Consider the following 17848-nt stretch of genomic DNA (forward strand, 5'->3'; position numbering starts at 1 on the left):
GAGTGGAAGGAAGTAGGGCATGACCAGATCATGATAACCCTTGAAAACTGAATTTTAAGTGGGAGTTTTTGAGGACAGTAACATGATAAAGGGTGTTGTCTTACTTAGATCATGCCAGTGACAGTAGGCAATGAATTAGAGGTGGCGGAGACAGGCCAGGTAGAGATTGGGAATACTGCGCTGATACAAAGGAGAGTCTCTTGTAGGGCTAGGCCAACCAAAGAAATACTACCTTGCTGAGAGGTTCGCAGATTTGAATAGCAGAATTCTTCGATTTGACTGGAGCTTGTTGGGCTTAACATACATATGAAATGAGGCAATTTAGGTTGAGCAATTTGATTTTAGGTACAAACTCCATATTTGAAGAACAGAAGTATGCCTCTATTGTGATTTTAAAGAGTCGTTTGGCTGGGGACAGCAGGTGGCCTGGTGGTTGAGGGGCTGGACTCCCACATGGTTGACCGTGGTTCGAGTCCAGGATCTGGCAGCTTGCTTTCTCACTTTCCATTTCTCTCACTCTCTCTGACCAAGTTAAGAAAATAATAACAGTTGCATTGCCGGGGTCCAGCCTCGGCGGGGGTGGGTGGACTCATTGGAGGCGACGCTGGAAAGGAAGACTAAGGTCTTGGTGCCTTTTCATGCACGTCCTAAGCCGGACACTCCCAGAATTTATTCTCTGAGGAGTGACAACTGTTAGGAATCATCGTGCCTTTTTATTGAAAATGTGATACATGCAATTAAACAGGTGAGGGGGTACATGTTCTAATTATCAATTCATAAAGTTTTAACAATAGAAACCATTCAGGGTTTGATTAAGGGCAGGTCTATTAATCATCGATACAGTTCAACAATTGTTTGATTGATGAAAGCAGGTTCCTGGTAACTTCAAGCAGTGCAGTTTCAGGAAACAATTCCAGCAAGCAGAGTTAACTATCAACCTATGTTCAGCAGCAGCCGTCTTATGATTACTAAAAGAAAATCTCAAGCATAGATATTAGTTCTTATGGATTTTCATAAAGAATGATACTTATATAATTCTATAGGGATCTAAAACTTAAGGAATCCTAACATATTTACCTATCCTGAAGGGATGAAGCTATTATTCACTTGGTGAGGGCGGGGACAGTTTTTTCAACTGGCGGTAAAGTGACTAATAAGTTAATGAAAAACTTTAAAATGGGTTTATGGTGTTGTGGATACACTTGCGTAGCCCATGGCATCACTGTTGTATATTTTATTAGAACATTAGTTACCATGGGACGAGAGCGTCCTAGGCCAGTTTCAGACTAGTCCTATTGTATGTAAAAAGGTTATTTATATTAAATGTGTCTTGAAGGGCCTTCCAAAGATCAAGAAGAACTTTAGCACACCCTTTATTGTGCCCAATGAAGCACTGTAATTAACAGTGAGTGGTCAGGGTAAAGGGGAGCGGTCAGGGGACTTTTCAGGAAATCTTACCACACACTCAAGATGTATGAGAGAACTATATAATTCTTTTATAGTAGTATATCAGGGAGTCAGAGGGGGGTCACTTCCCAGCAAGGCTACCACAGTCCCGGAGCGAATAGCAACCGGCCTTGCCAACATGCTAATTGACCCAAGCTTGTTCCAAGGTGTGTGTGTGTGTGTGTGGGGGGGGTGGTGTACAGTAGCGGCCTTGCCAATGTACTGAACCAACTGGAAGCTGTGCTCAAAGGTCAAAGGGCTCAGATGGGTCCTAGAGCCCCGCCAGGTCTGACTCCTCCATTGCATGAAGTCATCTTGACTCTAGTTAGCAAAGCTATCCACCAACATAAGTTTCCCATTGGGCACTCTATACCTGGAAAAGGATGACTTACCTATTCCGCTTCAAGTCACCCTTAACTGCTATGAAAAGTGTAACATATTACCAAGGATTCATGATGTCTTGTGTAAACTCATAGAAAAAGGTGAGACTGATCTAATTCAGAAAGCAATGGACTTTGTGAGCCATGAACAGGTGAAATGATGATGCTTTATGATCTCTTTTTTGTCTTCCTACAAACAGGAAATTATAAAGAGACCAAGAAGATCATTGAAAGTCCTGAAGGTGATAGAGACTAAATGTAGTATAGTGTGCTAAAAAGTATACAAAGTAACAGTGCAAAAAGTTGATGCTGTCTGGAATAAAATGAAAGAAAACATTATTCTTCATGAGAAGACATTAAGATTATTTATGAAAATTTTAAGAAAAAGTAATCAGAAAGTTCCATTTGATGTACCTGAGTTGTGTATGAAGATGAAAAACATTCTCTGAATTCCCCATCACCCTCACCTGTAGAAATGAACTTCCAGAAATATCTGTTAAATGCCTGCCAATTGAAGAAAACTAAAGATATATATATATATATATATGTATTTTTTCCCCTAAAAGTACAAAAGCAAAAGAGTATATTTAACATTGAAACTTACATCAGCCTTATAAAGTTGCTTCTGTCAAAGGAGTGTTTTACAGAAGCAATGCATGGGAAAGATGCTGCTGAGACCAACATCAAGGGTTCACACTGAACGATGCCGCCAACAGCCTCCTCATCATAACACAAGTTAGGCAGGATTATTTCAAAGAGGCACAAACAACACTGAAAACAGCCTTAGATCTGGTACGGATCCCTTCTTGGATAGCAGTGGCTCGCCTTATCCAGGCATTTGCCTCCAAGGGCGATGTACAAAGCATAGAAACAATTCAGACAATGGTAAATGAACTTGAAGACTCAATTGGACTTTTAAATTTGGTTTTCATCAGTACCATTATTTGGCACCGATTAAGAACAATGACATAGATGTCCCATAGAAAACATTGAAAATATACTTACTTCAGGGACTCAGACCACAAAACCCTGGTTCTGTGGCTTGGCCTGCTTTTTCAGAAAGTAATAGAGGAGCAGCTAGAACCAGTAGTGGAAAAGTTGCACACCATGGCAGAGATTGGCCAGTCAGTTTGCAATTTTTAAACCCATCATTGATCGCTTCCTTCAGTTGTGGATTCAAGCAAGACAAGACGATGCCAAAGCCCTCTTACAGAGATGTGCACAATTGCCGAATAAACCTGTTTTGTTGGTGTTCTGTGCTAGGGGTTCTTAAAAGCCAGGGAAGGAGGCAGCAACTCTGAGACCCTTATTAGAATTGATTCCTGAGGGACCAGCAGTTAGTGTAATGGTTATGTCACTGGAATCCCATGTAGTTGTACTTGGTTCGAGTCCCGGATCCAGTGGTTTAAAACTCACGCTGGGGGAGTGTGTGTGCATGCCAAAGATCCCAAGAGGAGAATGGAGGAGAAGGGATTGCAGCATGGCCATCCCCCCTGGGGGGGTGATTTCTCGCTTTCTGTCTTTCTGTCTTTCTGGTGAGTGCATGTGCCCTATAGCAAAAACTTCTCAAAAAAAATAAATAAATAAAAAAGAAAAGAAAAGAAAAAAGAATTGATTCCTGAATTAACTGGAAAGGAAGACACATACACCTCTATCATGAAAAGCTATGTCTTAGGGGCCAGCAGGTTGCGTGGTGGTTGAGGGCGCTGGACTCCCACATCGCCAACCACGGTTCAAGTACTGGGCCTGGAGGCTTGCTTTCTCTTTCTCTCTCTCACTCTGTCCCTCCTTGGTCAACTTAAAATAAATAAAGTTAAATAAAATAATTCTAAAAAAAAAAAAAGAAAGAAAAGCTATGTCTTGGACAGAGATGTCCCATCTGCAGAAGCACTGTATGAAAATTTGACTGAAAAAAATATAAAATTGAATTTGTTTCTGAAGCATTATGCAGTTTTTTTTTTTTTTTTTGAGAGGTTTTCGCTATAGGGCGTGTGCGCTCGCCAGACAGAGACATAGAGACAGAAAGCTAGAAATCACCTCCCAGGGGGGACGGTCACACCGCAATCCCTTCTCCTCCATTCTCCTCTCTGGATCTTGGGCACGCACGCACACGTGCCTGGCGTGAGTTCTAAGCCACCGGGTCCAGGACGCGAACCGCGGTCGACTACGTGGGAGTCCAGAGACATAGCCATTACACTAACTGCTGGTTCCCGCATTATGCAGTTTTGCTGAAGAATGCTGGAGAGCCTGTAACTTTCACTGAGACCCCTGTAAGCTTTGAATTTTATGGAAACCAGTTAAAAGAAGCAAGGGAAAATGCTTTGTGAAACAAGCAGTCAGTACTTTGTTTTGTATATGTGAATCTGTGTCTAAATGTTATTTTTAAAATTATTTGAGAGGGGAGCTGGCAGGTGGCATGGTGGTTAAGGTTCTGGACACCCACATGGCTGACCGTGGTTCAAGTCCTGGGCCTGGTGGCTTGTTTTCTCACTTTCCCTCTCTCTTTGTGTGTCACTGGTCAAATTAAAAAATAAGCAAATAAATAAAATTAAATAAAATTAAATAATTCTTTAAAAATTAAAAATTAAAAAAACAAAACAAAACAAAATAATAATAATAAAAAGAGTTGTTTGGTAACTTGAGCATGTAGAACATTACCCATGAATACCTGATCACCCTTTTTAGGAGCAATGGCAAGGCTTAATGATCCCCATTAAATGAGTTCTTTGACCCTTCCTGCAAGACTCCATGGTGGATGAACCAGAAAAACACTGTTTCAGGTATAGCTATAAGCCTGAAGGAACTTATGTTCCTGAAGCACTTGCTAAGCTTCTAGGACTGTGGACTGTGACTGTTCCTTAACTTCTCCCCACCCCCAGTCATTATCTTGCTAAATTGGAAATACTGTAAACTTATTCTCCCTCTCTGTGCTGGATATTCTCAAGTTTTTTTTTTTTTAATTACAAATAATGGAATTTTTACGTTCTTGTCATAGGGCGTGTGCACTCACCAGAGAGACAGAGAGAGGGCACGTGAGAAATCACCTCCCTGAGGGATAGCTACACCACGATCTCTTCTCCTCCGTTCTCCCCTCAGAATTTTGGGTGGTACACATACACATGAGCACAGAATGTTTTTCAAAACACCGGGTCCAGAACTCAAACTGCAGAGCTGGCCATGTGGGGTCCAGCACCTTAACCACCAGCCACATAGTGACCCTTGATTTGTTCTTACACATTTGGTAAAACTTTGTTCTCTAGTGGGGGGGGTCTCTGGGTTAGAGGAAAATATGTGCTACTGTAGTTCTCTTTTAGAAATTTGTCTTCAGGTGAAAAGAGTAGGAAACATAAAAGGAGTTAAGACAAGTGCAGTCAGAGAGATAGGAGAACCCAGAAAGAGAGAAATCTACAGAAACAAGTGCTTGAGAACCTGGAAAACTTCAAATAAAACGTATCCATTTGGCTATTTCTCAAGAGCGCTTAATTCCCACTGCAGCGTTGAAAACTTTCCATTTATTCAGAATACTTGAAACGAGAAGCCCCCCTAGGGACTTCTAGCAATGAGCGCTCAAATTTGGTCTGCACTAAGTAGTGTCTTTAATCATCTCGATGGTAAAAGTGTCAAATTTCTCAAACCCCTGCACAGAAGAGTGCTGTGATTCTTCAAGGCGGTTTACTCATCTGTCAAATAACGGAGGTGGTTCCCCGAGCTCATCACCATTCAGATTCCAGCCCAGGTTGCACGTCCTTAGGCGTAGGCAGCCAATTGGGCCCTCCGCCCGTCGTGCATGCTGGGAGTTGTAGTTTCGGGTTCTTTTTTGCCGACTACCAGCTCCGTAGGAGCCGCTGAAGGACGGTTGCTGGTATCATTAGTAAGCGGCAAGTATGGCGGTGGCGCGGGTTGACGGGGCTTTGCCTCCCGGAGAAGGTAAGGCCGTTCCCATCCCGTAGTCCCCAGGTTGGCTCCAAGGAGCTGAACTAGATTGCTGCCTCGTGGAGACCGAAGCCTGGGTTTAGGAGTGCAGCTCTGGACCAGTTCTTTCATGCGGAGCTGCGGGCGGAGGCGCGCTACCCTCTGGGAATTGTAGTCCTGGTGCGCTGCCCGGCTCCCCCGAAGTCGCGACGGGCATCTAGCCCGGGACCACAGCACCCAGAGGGCATAGCGCTCGTTGGCGCCCCAGCTCCCGCGCACTCAGGGTGGCTGGGCGGTGGGTTACCCCCTGTGGCGATCTTTCCTGAACGTTTTCTTCGAGTTCTGAGTGCGCAAGAGAAATGTGCAGGTGCTCTGTCTTTTGCTCCACACATTTTTTCCTTAGTCCTCGCTTCCTAGAACATTCAGGAAGCCGTCCCTCAAACACTGCTCGCTACACTGACTTTGAACTCTTCCTTGGAAGTGGCCGGTAGCCCGCGATAGAATCTGGGGGTGATCCGTAACCCACAGTGCTAGGTCCTCAGTTCTGCAGACCGGATCCTGGAGTCGGGTTTGGTCGTAGCCCAGCAGAACGCGGGGTGTGGGTGCTGCTGTGGCAGGGAGGCAGCTTTGGGACGCTGGACGTGAGCACCTTTTGTTTTGGTTACAGCTGCTAGGCTTGGCAGTAGCCTTCTGGATCCCGGGCAGGGCGAGGGGTCGAGGCCTGTCTCAGCGGCTGAGACCAGGAGCTCAATATGTGGGAGCCCTAAATTCTTGGGGGAGGAGTTGGTGGTTGGTTCTAAGACCAGGAACCTTTGGATCCGTGTGGAAAGGCTGTGCACGTTCCTGGGACGGTGCACAGCTTTCATCATGTTCTTAGGGGGCCCAGGTCTCCTCACATGCCAAACGCCATTAGATAACAGAAAAACGATCAAAACGTTGAAACCCTTCAGTAGAACAATCTGATTTAAAAATTTCCGCAGTCATCCTAATTTGCGTATAGATTTGAAATTGGCAGTTTCTCCGGCCCCACCTCCCTCTGGTTTCTTCTCTTAAGCTCCACCTCTTTAGCCCACTAAGACGGCTGTCAATGTTTAATATTTACAGAGCACTCTCTATAAGCCAGACAATGTTCTGAGTGCTTTTCTCATATTGTCTCACTTTCTGTGTGGAACAATATATAAGGCAGGTATTATCGTCCCCATTTTACAGATCAGGAACGTGAACCTGAAAGAGATCACTAACTTGCTCAAGATGTTACAGTGATTACTAATGGGGCTGAGCACTGCGTATTACCAGAGATCTTAAAAAAAAAAAGTGCATGGAAAAACGAGTATTATGAAAAAAATGCATGAATTTAGAAATATTTTTGCACCAAAGTCAATTTATGTTTTAATTCCGTTTATTTTACAAACTTTTTAAAAATAATTATTTAATTTTATTCATCATCATCATTTTTTTTTTTTTAATTTGACAAGGGAGAAACAGAGAGACAGAGAGAGAAAGTGATAAAGCAAGCCACCAGATTTGGGACTTGAACTCAAGTCTGCTGTGTGAGAGTCCTGTGACTCAACCACTACACCACCTGTCAGCCCCTTCACAAGCCTTTTGAAGTCGTTTTGTCTTTTACTCTCTATGATCAATCTACAAAATAGATGTGTTATTCTATTCTATAGATGAATTAGCTGAACTATAGTCTGACTTTCAAAATAGTTTGGGAGCTTTGGCAAAACTACCCATTAGGTTGAAAGCATGCTGGTCTCGAAGCCAGCAGGTGGTGTGGTGGTTAAAGCGCTGAATCTGACATGACTGACTCTGCAGTTCAAGTCCCAGAAGACCCAGAGGACTGAAAATCATGCTGTGTGTGTGTGCGTGCGCCCAAGATCCCAAGAGGAGAATAGAGGAGAAGGGATTGTGCAGTGTGGCCATCCCAGCATGATTTCTCACTTTCTCTTTCTCTCTGTCTCCAGGGAGTGCCTGCACCTTATGGGGGGAAAAATCTAGGAAGAAAAAGCAGACTGTTCTTTATTAAAAGTTTAGTTCTACTTTAAGGATGTTTTGGGGCCAGCAGGTGGTGTGGTTGTTAAGGCACTGGACTCCCACCTGAGTAACTGCAGTTCGAGTCTCAGACCTGGCAGCATGCTTTCTTACTCTTTCTCTCTCTCAGGTGATTGTACTTGCCCAGTAGTAAATTAAGAAATGAAAAAACAAGTTTTATGGGGACCAGCAATTAGCATAATGGCTATGTCACTGGACTCCCACATAGTTGACTGCGGTTCGCATCCTGTACCCTGTGGCTTAAAACTCACGCTGGGCGCATGTGCATGCGTGCCCAAGATCCCAAGAGGAGAATGGAGGAGAAGGGATTGTAGCGTGGCCATTCCCCCTCGGAGTGATTTCTCACTTTCTCTGTCTCTCTCTGTCTGTCTGGTGAGTGCCTGAACCTCATAGAAAAATCCTCTAAAAAAAAAAACAAACAAGTTTTATGGTGGGACCAGCAGGTGGTGTGGTGGTCAAGATACTGGAGTCCCACATGGGTGACTCCAGTTCAGGTCCCAGACCTGGTGGCTTGAAAAGTCACTCCCCACGCATGTGCATGTGTACCCAGAATCTGAAGGAGGATGGAGGAGAAGGAATTGCAGCATGGCCATCCCCCTGGGGGGGGTGAGTTCTTACTTTGGCAAGTGAGTGCATGTGCCCTATAGTAAAAAACCTAAAAAAAAAAGCCTCAAGGTCAGTCGTGATGGTGCAGTAGCAGGGTAATGCTCTGCAATGTTGTAAGCCACATGGAAGGTTGGAGTTCGGTGACTGGCTCTATGTGCACACACCCATGGTTATGGGAAGACTAGAGGGAAGACCTGTGTGAGATTCTGTTTATGATGCTTGTCTTCTTGTCCTCTCTTTCTCTCTTTTTCTTATGAAAGGAATTAAAGTTAAAATAGTCCAACCAAGCAAGTGAAAATGCTTTCATTTCTTAGCCACAAAACATGGTAATAGTTCACACATTTAAATGGGAAGAATTCAAAGTTTTTCCATAGACTTAAGTAGAACATTGTTAAGTCTACTTGTAATTTGATATTGCTCAAGATTGCTTTAATTTTGTTAAATAATTATTTATTTTAATTTTATTTATTCATTCATTTTAATTTGACCAGATAGAGACATAGAGAGAGAGAGGGAAAGTGAGAAAGCAAGCCACCAGTCTGGGACTCGAACTGCGGTCAGCCATGCAGGAATGTCCAGTCCCTTAACTACCATACCACCTGCTGGCCCCAAGATCGCTTTTAGTTTTAAAATATTGATATTTATTATGCTCTAGTGTTTTCTAATTAGAAATGTATAGAGTTGGTTTTTTTTTTTTTTGAGAGGTTTTTGCTATAGGATGTGTGCGCTCACCAGACAGACAGAGAGAGACAGAGAGACAGAAAGCAAGAAATCACCCCCCAGGGGGGATGGCCATGCCGCAATCCCTTCTCCTCCATTCTCCTCTCGGGATCTTGGGCACGCACGCACATGTGCCTGGCATGAGTTTTAAGCCACCGGGTCCAGGACTCGAACCGTGGTTGACTACATGGGAGTCCAGCGACATAGCCATTATGTTAACTGCTGGTCTCTAGAGTTTTTATTTTTTTTTTATTTTAAAGTTTATTTCTTTCTTTCACAATAAAGAGAGAGAGAGAAAGAGAGAGAGAGATTAAGACACCCCCAGCAGAGTCTTCACACCCTGCTCTACCCCCAGTCTCACCTTGCCTGAACCGCAGGAACAGATACTGTATGAGTTCAGGGACAGATCCAGGATCTTTCCCTGTGAGTCTACTCACATTAATGTTGTGCTCCTATAGTATCAATACAACCACCTGGCCTGAAATGTGTAGAGTGTGTTTTTTTTTTTTTTTTTTTTTTTTAATGGGGTTTTTGTCCCAAGGGGCATGTGCTTACTGGAAAGAGAGGGAAAGTGAGAAATCATCCCCAAGGGAGAATGAAATCCCTTCTCCTCCATTCTGTCCCTGGGACTGTGGGCATGTACGCACATATGCCCGGTGTGATTTTCAAGCTGCCAGGTCTGAGACTTGAACCTTGGTCAGCCATGTGAGATTCCAGCACCTTAATCACTATGCCACCTGCCGGCCCCTGTGTAAAGATTTTTATGAATACAATTCTATTCATATCTTCAGCTGTTGTCTTTGTTTTATTGTGTTTTCTCACAAATTCCTTTTTTTTCCCCCAAGGGTCAGTGGTCAATTGGTCAGGGCAGGGGCTACAGAAATTGGGTCCAAACCTGCCCTGTGAAACTGACATTCACACTTTGATTTTGGATAAAAATCAGATTATTAAATTGGAAAATCTGGAGAAGTGCAGACGGTTAATACAGGTGGGTATTAGTTCTATAGGACATTTATTACTGAACAAAATAAAACAATAAAATAACCTGACAACAAGTAACTCTGCAGACCTGAAAAGCAGTAAGTGTTGCCTTAAATTTTTACTTGACAGTTTCTTATGGAGAGGAACATATATGTGCTACATTTTGACTAAAAAAGAAGGCACTGCTAAAAGAAGAAAACGTTCTATGTTGGCAAAATGTCGTGTTACTAAGATAACCTTTTCCCTCATGATGGGGGGTAGAATTCATTCATTCAAAAGAAGTGTTTTTATTGGGTCCCTCTTATATTTCCGGCACTGTTCTAGGTTTTGACTGAAACAATATACGGAACGTATACTGTTTATGGGGCTTGTGTTCTGGAGTTGTTGCTGTGTTAAAAATGTCTTTGGTAGTAGGAAGAAATCTAATCATATAGCTTTCTCTGCATTTTCTATGGCTTAGAAACAATGGCAACAACGAAAGACTAATAGTTATACTATAGGCTGTTTAGGGAAAAAATATATATGTAAGGGGACTTCAGAAAATTGATGGAAAATGGAATTAAAGCATGAGTTTGTTTTATGCAAAAAAAATTTTGAAGTAGCTTTTTATAATATGCACTTTCCACGAACTTTTTGAAGATCCTGAGTGTGAGATAAATACAAATTGGGTTTGTGTATTTGTAACGCTTATAAAGGTTTGAACAAACCTTTAACCACCATAACGTGAAAGTCCTCTATAGTTCCTAAAAATGGTATGTTTCCTTCCACAGTTGTCAGTGGCTAATAATCGGCTGGTGCGGATGATGGGTGTAGCCAAACTAACCCAACTTCGAGTATTAAATTTGCCTCATAATAGCATTGGCTATGTGGAAGGGCTAAAGGAGCTAGTACATTTGGAATGGCTGAATTTGGCAGGAAATAATCTCAAGGTGAATTTTCTTTTAATTTTTTTTGTTTTTAACTACAATACTATTCTCTGTAAAAGGGAAATATTTACAGTATGGAAATGAGTAGAATAAAAAGATAAAGTACTCACTCCCACTCCCTGGGGATAATCTTGGTTAACAAACACTTAAGAAATCTCACTTAGAGATATATAATAACAGTATATTATTATTTTAGCTGCGAACAAAGAACCAATTATTAGAAAAAGGTAGACCAAACAGTAGAATAGGTTAGGAAGGAGATATACAAGTGAATTAAGCTTTAATGAATATTTAATATGATAATGGGCAATATATTGTTTTAAAGGTCAGGAGATTTTGACTGGCCTGGTAGCACACTGGTTAAGGGAGCCAGGTGCCATATGGCCAGTAGTTTGAATCCTGCCCTGGTGGTTTATATGAAAAACATCTCTCTCCAGTGTGTGCACATGCCTCCTGGCAATTAAAAAAAGTCAGGAGGTCTGAATTCTAATCCTCTATTTCCATCACATGTTAACTGTATAATTTTGGGTAAGTTAATAAATATCTCTGTATCTTATTTTTTGATATACTAGGTGAAGAGATTAGATTAAATAATATTAATAGCCCTTTTTTTTGTAGTTTACTATAGGGCACGTGTGCTTGCTGGAGAGAACCAGAGAGAGGGAAAGTGAGAAATCATCCATCCAAAAACCAGCAGTTAGCGTAATGGCTATGTCGCTGGATTCCCATGTAGTCCACTGCGGTTCGCGTCCCGGACCCGGTGACTTAAAACTCACGCCAGGCGTGTGTGCGTGCATGCCCAAGATCCCAAGAGGAGAATGGAGGAGAAGGGACTGCGACGTGACCACCCCCTCTAGGGGGTGATTTCTCGCTTTCTGTCTCTATATCTCTCTCTGTCTGTCTGGCGAGCGCACGTGCCCTATAGCGAAAACCTCTCCAAAAAAAAAGAGAAATCATCCATCCATTATGCTGTAATCCCCCGCTTGAGATTTTGGGGCATGCACACACATGTGCCTGTCATGTTTTTCAAGCTGCTGGGTCTGAGACTTGAATTGCTAAATTGGCCATGTAGGATCCAGCCACATTAAACTCCGTGCCACCTGCTGGCCCTATAGCTGCTTTTTATTGCACAATTAATTTTTTTTGAAGGTTTTTGCCATAGGATGCAGGTACTCACTGGAGAGAGAGAGAGAGAGAGAATATGAGAGGGAAAGTGAGAAATCACCCCCCACGGAAATGGCCATGCCACAATCCTTTCTCTTCCATTTTTCTCCTCGGATTTTTGGGCATGCAAACACATGCCTGGCGTGATTTTTCAAGCCACCAGTCCTAGTACTTGAACTGCAGTTGCCCATGTGAGAGTCTGTTACCATAACCACTATGCCACCTCTTGGCTCCTGAATTAGTTCATTTTTTTAAATTGCCAGAACATGCATGTGCTTAGCAGAGAGACAAGAAGAGGGAGAGGGAGAGAGCATGCCACAATGGGGCATGGTCACATCACAATCCCATTTCCATTTCTCTACCCTATTGGGATTTGGAGCACACACACAGTTACATCACAATCCCATTTCCATTTCTCTACCCTGTTGGGATTTGGAGTACACACACAGTGTTTTGGTTTTGTTTTTTATTAAGATTTTTGCCAAAGAGTGTATGTGCTCACCTGAGAGAGACGGAGAGAGGGAAAGTGAGAACTTACACCTGGGGCCGGGGGGGATGGTCACATCACAATCCCTTCTCCATTTTCCTCTTGGTATTTTGGGCATGTATGCATATGGGTCTGAAACACGGGCCTGGCATAATTTTCAAGCCACCTAGTCTTGGGTTTAAGCTGCGGTTGGCCATGTGGGAATCTAGCGCCTTAACCACCATGCTTCCTGTTGACCTCTATGTGCAGTATTTTTTCTAAATTGTTTCATTTGACTTTATTTATTTATTTAAATTTGACCAGAGTGGGGGAGAGAGAGAAAGTGTGAAAGCAAGCCAGAAAGCAAGCCATCAGGTCTAGGACTTGAACCATGGTTGGCCATGTAGGAGTCCAGTGCTCTTAACCACGATTCCGCCTGCCAGCCTCTGTGTGCAGTTTTCTAGAGCTGCTGGGTCTGGGATGTGAACCACCCAGCAGGCCATTTTGGATCCAGCTTCGCCTAACCTTTAGGCCATGGGGCTGGCCCAGCAATTAATTTTTTGTATGTACTATTCTAGTTATCTATATTAACTCATCCAATTTCATGACAACCTATCAAGTAATTGTAGTCATTCTGCCACGAGGAAACTGAAGCACAAAGCTGTAAATACCTGCATTGGTGTGAACGGCCTGGAAACGCTCTATACTTAGAGTAATGAAAGTGGAATGTTGTAATGTGCTGATATACTAAATCCTGTTATCCCTGCCTCCCCTTCTACTGCTAAACTCTGCTGCTCTGCTTCTGCTAACAGGGAGAGGAGGGGGGAGACTCAGCTACAGAGAACTAGGGAAGAGTCTTATTTTTTGATGTCGCGTGCATGAAATAATGGGACCCTTTTCTTATGATAGGCCATGGAACAAATCAATAGCTGCACAGCTCTACAGCACCTTGATTTATCAGACAATAGCATACCCCAGATTGGTGACCTATCTAAGTTGGTATTCCTGAAGGTAAATGTGTTTTCTATGTCATTTAAAATTTGTTAAAAGAATTATTTAATTAATTAATTAGTTACTTTTTTTTAGAGGTTTTGTTATAGGAAAAACCTCTCAAAAATAAATAAATAAATAAATAAATAAATAATAAAATAAAATAAAATTTTTTACCAGGATATCAAGAGAAAATGGTCTGATCAATCTCAGATTAACCTACTGTACATGAACAACAATTGTTTTTATTATAGTAAGAATTCTGTTTAGTATACCAAAAATTAAATATGGAACTTTCTGTTGTTAGTTTCTATAACTGGTTTATTTTATGTGAAATTGGTCATTGAAGTTAAGGTAAATTCATGTTTTTTTAAAGAATTGTTTTATTGAACTTTATTTATTTATTTATTTAAATTTGACCAGAGAAAGTGAGAAAGCAAACCACCAGGTCTGGGACTTGAACCATGGTCAGCCATGTGGGAGTCCAGCCCCCTTAACTACCATGCCACCTGCCAGCCTCTGTAAATTCTTATTTGTTAACATCCTCTGAACTTGATAGAACTTTTTCCATGCTCAACCAGACAGTATTAGTAGCTTTAGTTATATAGTGCATAACATATAGGTAAAGTTGAGAATAACCATTGTTTTTTTTTGGAGAGGTTTTTCTATAGGGCACATGCACCTGCCAGAGAGAGAGACAGAAAGTGAGAAATCACCCCTCGGGGGGGGGGATGGCCACGCTGGAATCCCTTCTTCTCCACTCTCCTCTCAGGATCTTGGGCACGCACGTACACGTGCCTGGAGTGAGTTTAAGCCACCGGGTCTGGGACTCAAACTGCAGTCAACTACATGGGAGTCCAGCGACATAGCCATTATGCCAACTAATGGTCCCTTTTCTTTCTTTTTTTCTTAATATTTAGGATTGCTAACTTTTAGTAATATGTATAACTTAATTATAAAAATTAATTTTACTTTAATTAAAAACATATACCACTTTTTATGGAGAGGAATGTATCATGCAATTAAATAAGTAGCAGTTAGAAGCACAGCTTTAAAAAACATTATAGGGCTTTTAAAATATTATTGGTTCACGGGACCAGCACTTAGTGTAATGGCTATGTCACTGGACTCTCATGTAGTCAACCACGGTTTGAGTGCTGGACCCGGCAGCTTAAACTCACTCCGCGCGCGTGTGCGTGCATGCCCAAGATCCTGAGAGGAGAATGGAAGAGAAGGAATTGCAGCATGGCCATTCCCCCTGGGGGGTGATTTCTCACTTTCTGTCTCTCCGTCTCTCTGTCTTTCTGGCGAGCGCACGCGCCCTATAACAAAAATCCTCTCCAAAAAAAGAAAATAAAAATATTATTGGTTTACTAGATATTATTCGCATCAGATGGACTCATACATCTTAAAAGCAGAATCTTAGTTCAGCTTTCCCCATATCATTAGCCAAAATCATTTTTAGTAACAGTTATTCTAAATAATTTTACATAGCCAGATGCTGTCCTGATAGTTGCTAAGGAAATTCAGTTGACCTAAAAATGAATAAAAAAAAAATGTTTACCAGAGGGTATGCATGCTTGCTAGAAAGACAGGAAGTGTGGGGAGAGTGAAAAAATACCCACTGGGAGGCATGGCCAGGCTGTAGTCCCTTCTCCATTCTCCTCTTGGGATCCTGGGCACACCACACACATCCCCAATGTGTTTCTCAAGGTTCAGGTTCTAGACTCAAACCACAGAGGGGGCCACGTATTACAGTGTCCAGCTGCCTCAACCAACATGCCAATGGCTGACTTTTAAACTTCCTTGAACTTAGAATGTTGATAGGAAAAGAGAGTTGGACCAGAAGACCACCTAGGACTCTTCTAGCATATTATGCTTCTCATTGCCAACAATTCTCAGACATACCATTTTAATGCTGTCAAAATAGTTGAATTTATTTTTAATCATTTTGTTTGTAATTCATACTGTTTCTACTTTCAAGACTCTGCTTTTACATGGAAACATCATCACTTCTCTTAGAATGGCCCCTGCTTATCTACCCAGAAGTCTGGCTATACTTTCTTTGGCAGAAAATGAAATCCGGGACTTAAATGAGGTAAAATTTGAGGGTATTCTATGGGATACAGGAAACTGGAAAGTCCAGACGAGACACAGTGGTTTGTGAGCTCACTTTTGGACTGTGAGCATCTTGGAAGAAACTAGCATCAAGATGAAACTCTTGGCTCTAGATAACCTTTACTTTTGTTTCTTTTTTTTTTTTTTTTTGAGAGATTTTTTGCTATAGGGTGTGTATGCTCTCTGGAGAGACAGAGAGATAGACAATAAGTAAGAAGTCATCCCCCAGGGGGAATGACCATGTCGCAGTCCCTCCTCCTTCATTCCTCTCTTAGAATTTTGGGCCACGCATAAGTGCCTGGCTTGAGTTTTAGTCCACCAGGTCTGGGATTCTAATTGCAGTCAGTGTGGTTGTCCAGTGCTGTAACTACTACACCACCTGATGGCCCCTCTGCTTTTTCTTAATGTCAGTGGGCCATTAATTTAATTTGTAATGTTGCACTTATTTGTTTGGGAGGTGACTGATGATAGAGGGACATCAGTATTGTAGGAGTTGATAAGGCACCCTGTGAGCTTCCCCTGGCTACTATTATGTTTTTCAAGGAGGATTCTCTCTGCTAGGAAGCAGTGCTCAGACTTTCTAAGGGACTTTGTACAGCAGGAACAGAGAGCTATATTGTTGGAATTTTGGAAGTCAGCGGGAAATATTACTTGTCATTTTTAGAACAAGAGAGAAATTGTTATGTTCTTAAATGCTGCCAAAGATGTGTAATCATCGGAAGCCCTGAGCTTGACATTGAATAAGCCATTTTCTTCAACAAAGATATCCTTTGTTCCAGATCTCTTTTTTGGCATCCTTAACTGAGTTGGAACAATTGTCGATCATGAACAATCCTTGTGTGATGGCAACACCTTCCATTCCAGGGTTCGACTATCGGCCATACATCGTCAGTTGGTGCTTAAACCTCAGAGTCCTAGATGGATACGTGATTTCTCAGAAGGAAAGGTGAACATAATCTCTCGCCATCACATTAATCATGGAACTTATGGAAATGACCATTTCTAATTTATCACAGATTAATAAAGTGAATGTTTCTTAAAATGTGCATTTAGAAATAAAGAGCATTATGTAATGAAATAGCAGACTATGGGACCAGCAGTTAGCATAATGGCTATGTCGCTGGACTCCCACATAGTTGACTGCGGTTCGTGTCCCGGACCCAGTGGCTTAAAACTCACGCCGGGCGTGTGTGTGTACGTGCCCAAGATCCTGAGAGGAGAATGGAGGAGAAGGGATTGTAGTGTGGCCATGCCCCCTGGGGGGTAATTTCTCGCTTTCTGTCTCTCTGTCTCTCTCTGTCTGTCTGGTGAGCACACGCGCCCTATAGCAAAAACCTCTCCAAAAAAAAAAAAAAAAGAAGAAGAAATAGCAGACTATGTATTGGTAGTTTAGAATTTTCTGTCCTTTCTTTAAAAATAGATAGGAAATAAATATTAGTCTCTGAGATTGGGGTTAGTAAGTCTAACTTAATGCCCAACCTACAACAGTTTGGTTTTAAAACTTCCTTTGTTAATCAATTAGAAACTTTTACATAGAAACCAGATAGATGTTGTATAGGAACTCGATTTAATCCAACAAAAGCTTGTAATCCATTATATTGAAAGGGCAGTATTGATAATTTCGTATTGATTTAATCTAACAAAAACTTGTAATCCATTATATTGAAAGGGCAGTATTGATAATTTCGTATTGATTTAATCTAACAAAAAAATGGTTAGGTTGCAGGACTCCCACGTAGTTGACTGTGGTTTGAGTCCCGGACCTAGTGACTTAAAACTCACACTGGGTGTGTATGCGTGGATGCCCAAGATCCCAAGAGGAGAATGAAAGAGACAGGATTGCAGCGTGGCCAACCCCCGGGGGAATGATTTTTCACTTTCTGTCTCTCCGGCGAGTGCACAGACCCTATAGCAAAAATCTTTCTTAAAACACACAAACATACACACACACACACACACACACACACACATATATATATGTGTATATATATGTGTGTGTGTGTGTGTGTATATATATATATATGTGTGTGTGTATATATATATATATGGGTGTGTGTGTGTGTTTTACGAGATTTATATATATA

At 41.9% G+C, this 17848-nt stretch overlaps 1 protein-coding gene and 1 pseudogene across 1 annotated transcript in view; both read left to right on the forward strand.

The window, feature by feature from the left end:
* The window catches only part of LOC102501761 (leucine-rich PPR motif-containing protein, mitochondrial-like), a 24534-nt pseudogene extending 20381 nt beyond the window's left edge, over positions 1-4153 (forward strand).
* Positions 4154-5408: 1255 nt separating this feature from the next.
* CEP97 (centrosomal protein 97) overlaps positions 5409-17848 on the forward strand; it is a 31683-nt gene continuing 19243 nt past the window's right edge. Inside the window, exons 1-6 of the mRNA XM_006143582.3 lie at positions 5409-5753; positions 9965-10107; positions 10871-11029; positions 13566-13667; positions 15631-15744; positions 16544-16710. Coding sequence (XP_006143644.2) covers positions 5711-5753; positions 9965-10107; positions 10871-11029; positions 13566-13667; positions 15631-15744; positions 16544-16710 — 728 coding nt within the window. The 5' untranslated portion in view covers positions 5409-5710. The remainder of the gene's footprint in view (positions 5754-9964; positions 10108-10870; positions 11030-13565; positions 13668-15630; positions 15745-16543; positions 16711-17848) is intronic.

This window comes from Tupaia chinensis, unplaced genomic scaffold, assembly GCF_000334495.1.
Source record: "Tupaia chinensis unplaced genomic scaffold, TupChi_1.0 Scaffold000100_1, whole genome shotgun sequence".
Lineage (NCBI taxonomy): Eukaryota > Metazoa > Chordata > Mammalia > Scandentia > Tupaiidae > Tupaia > Tupaia belangeri.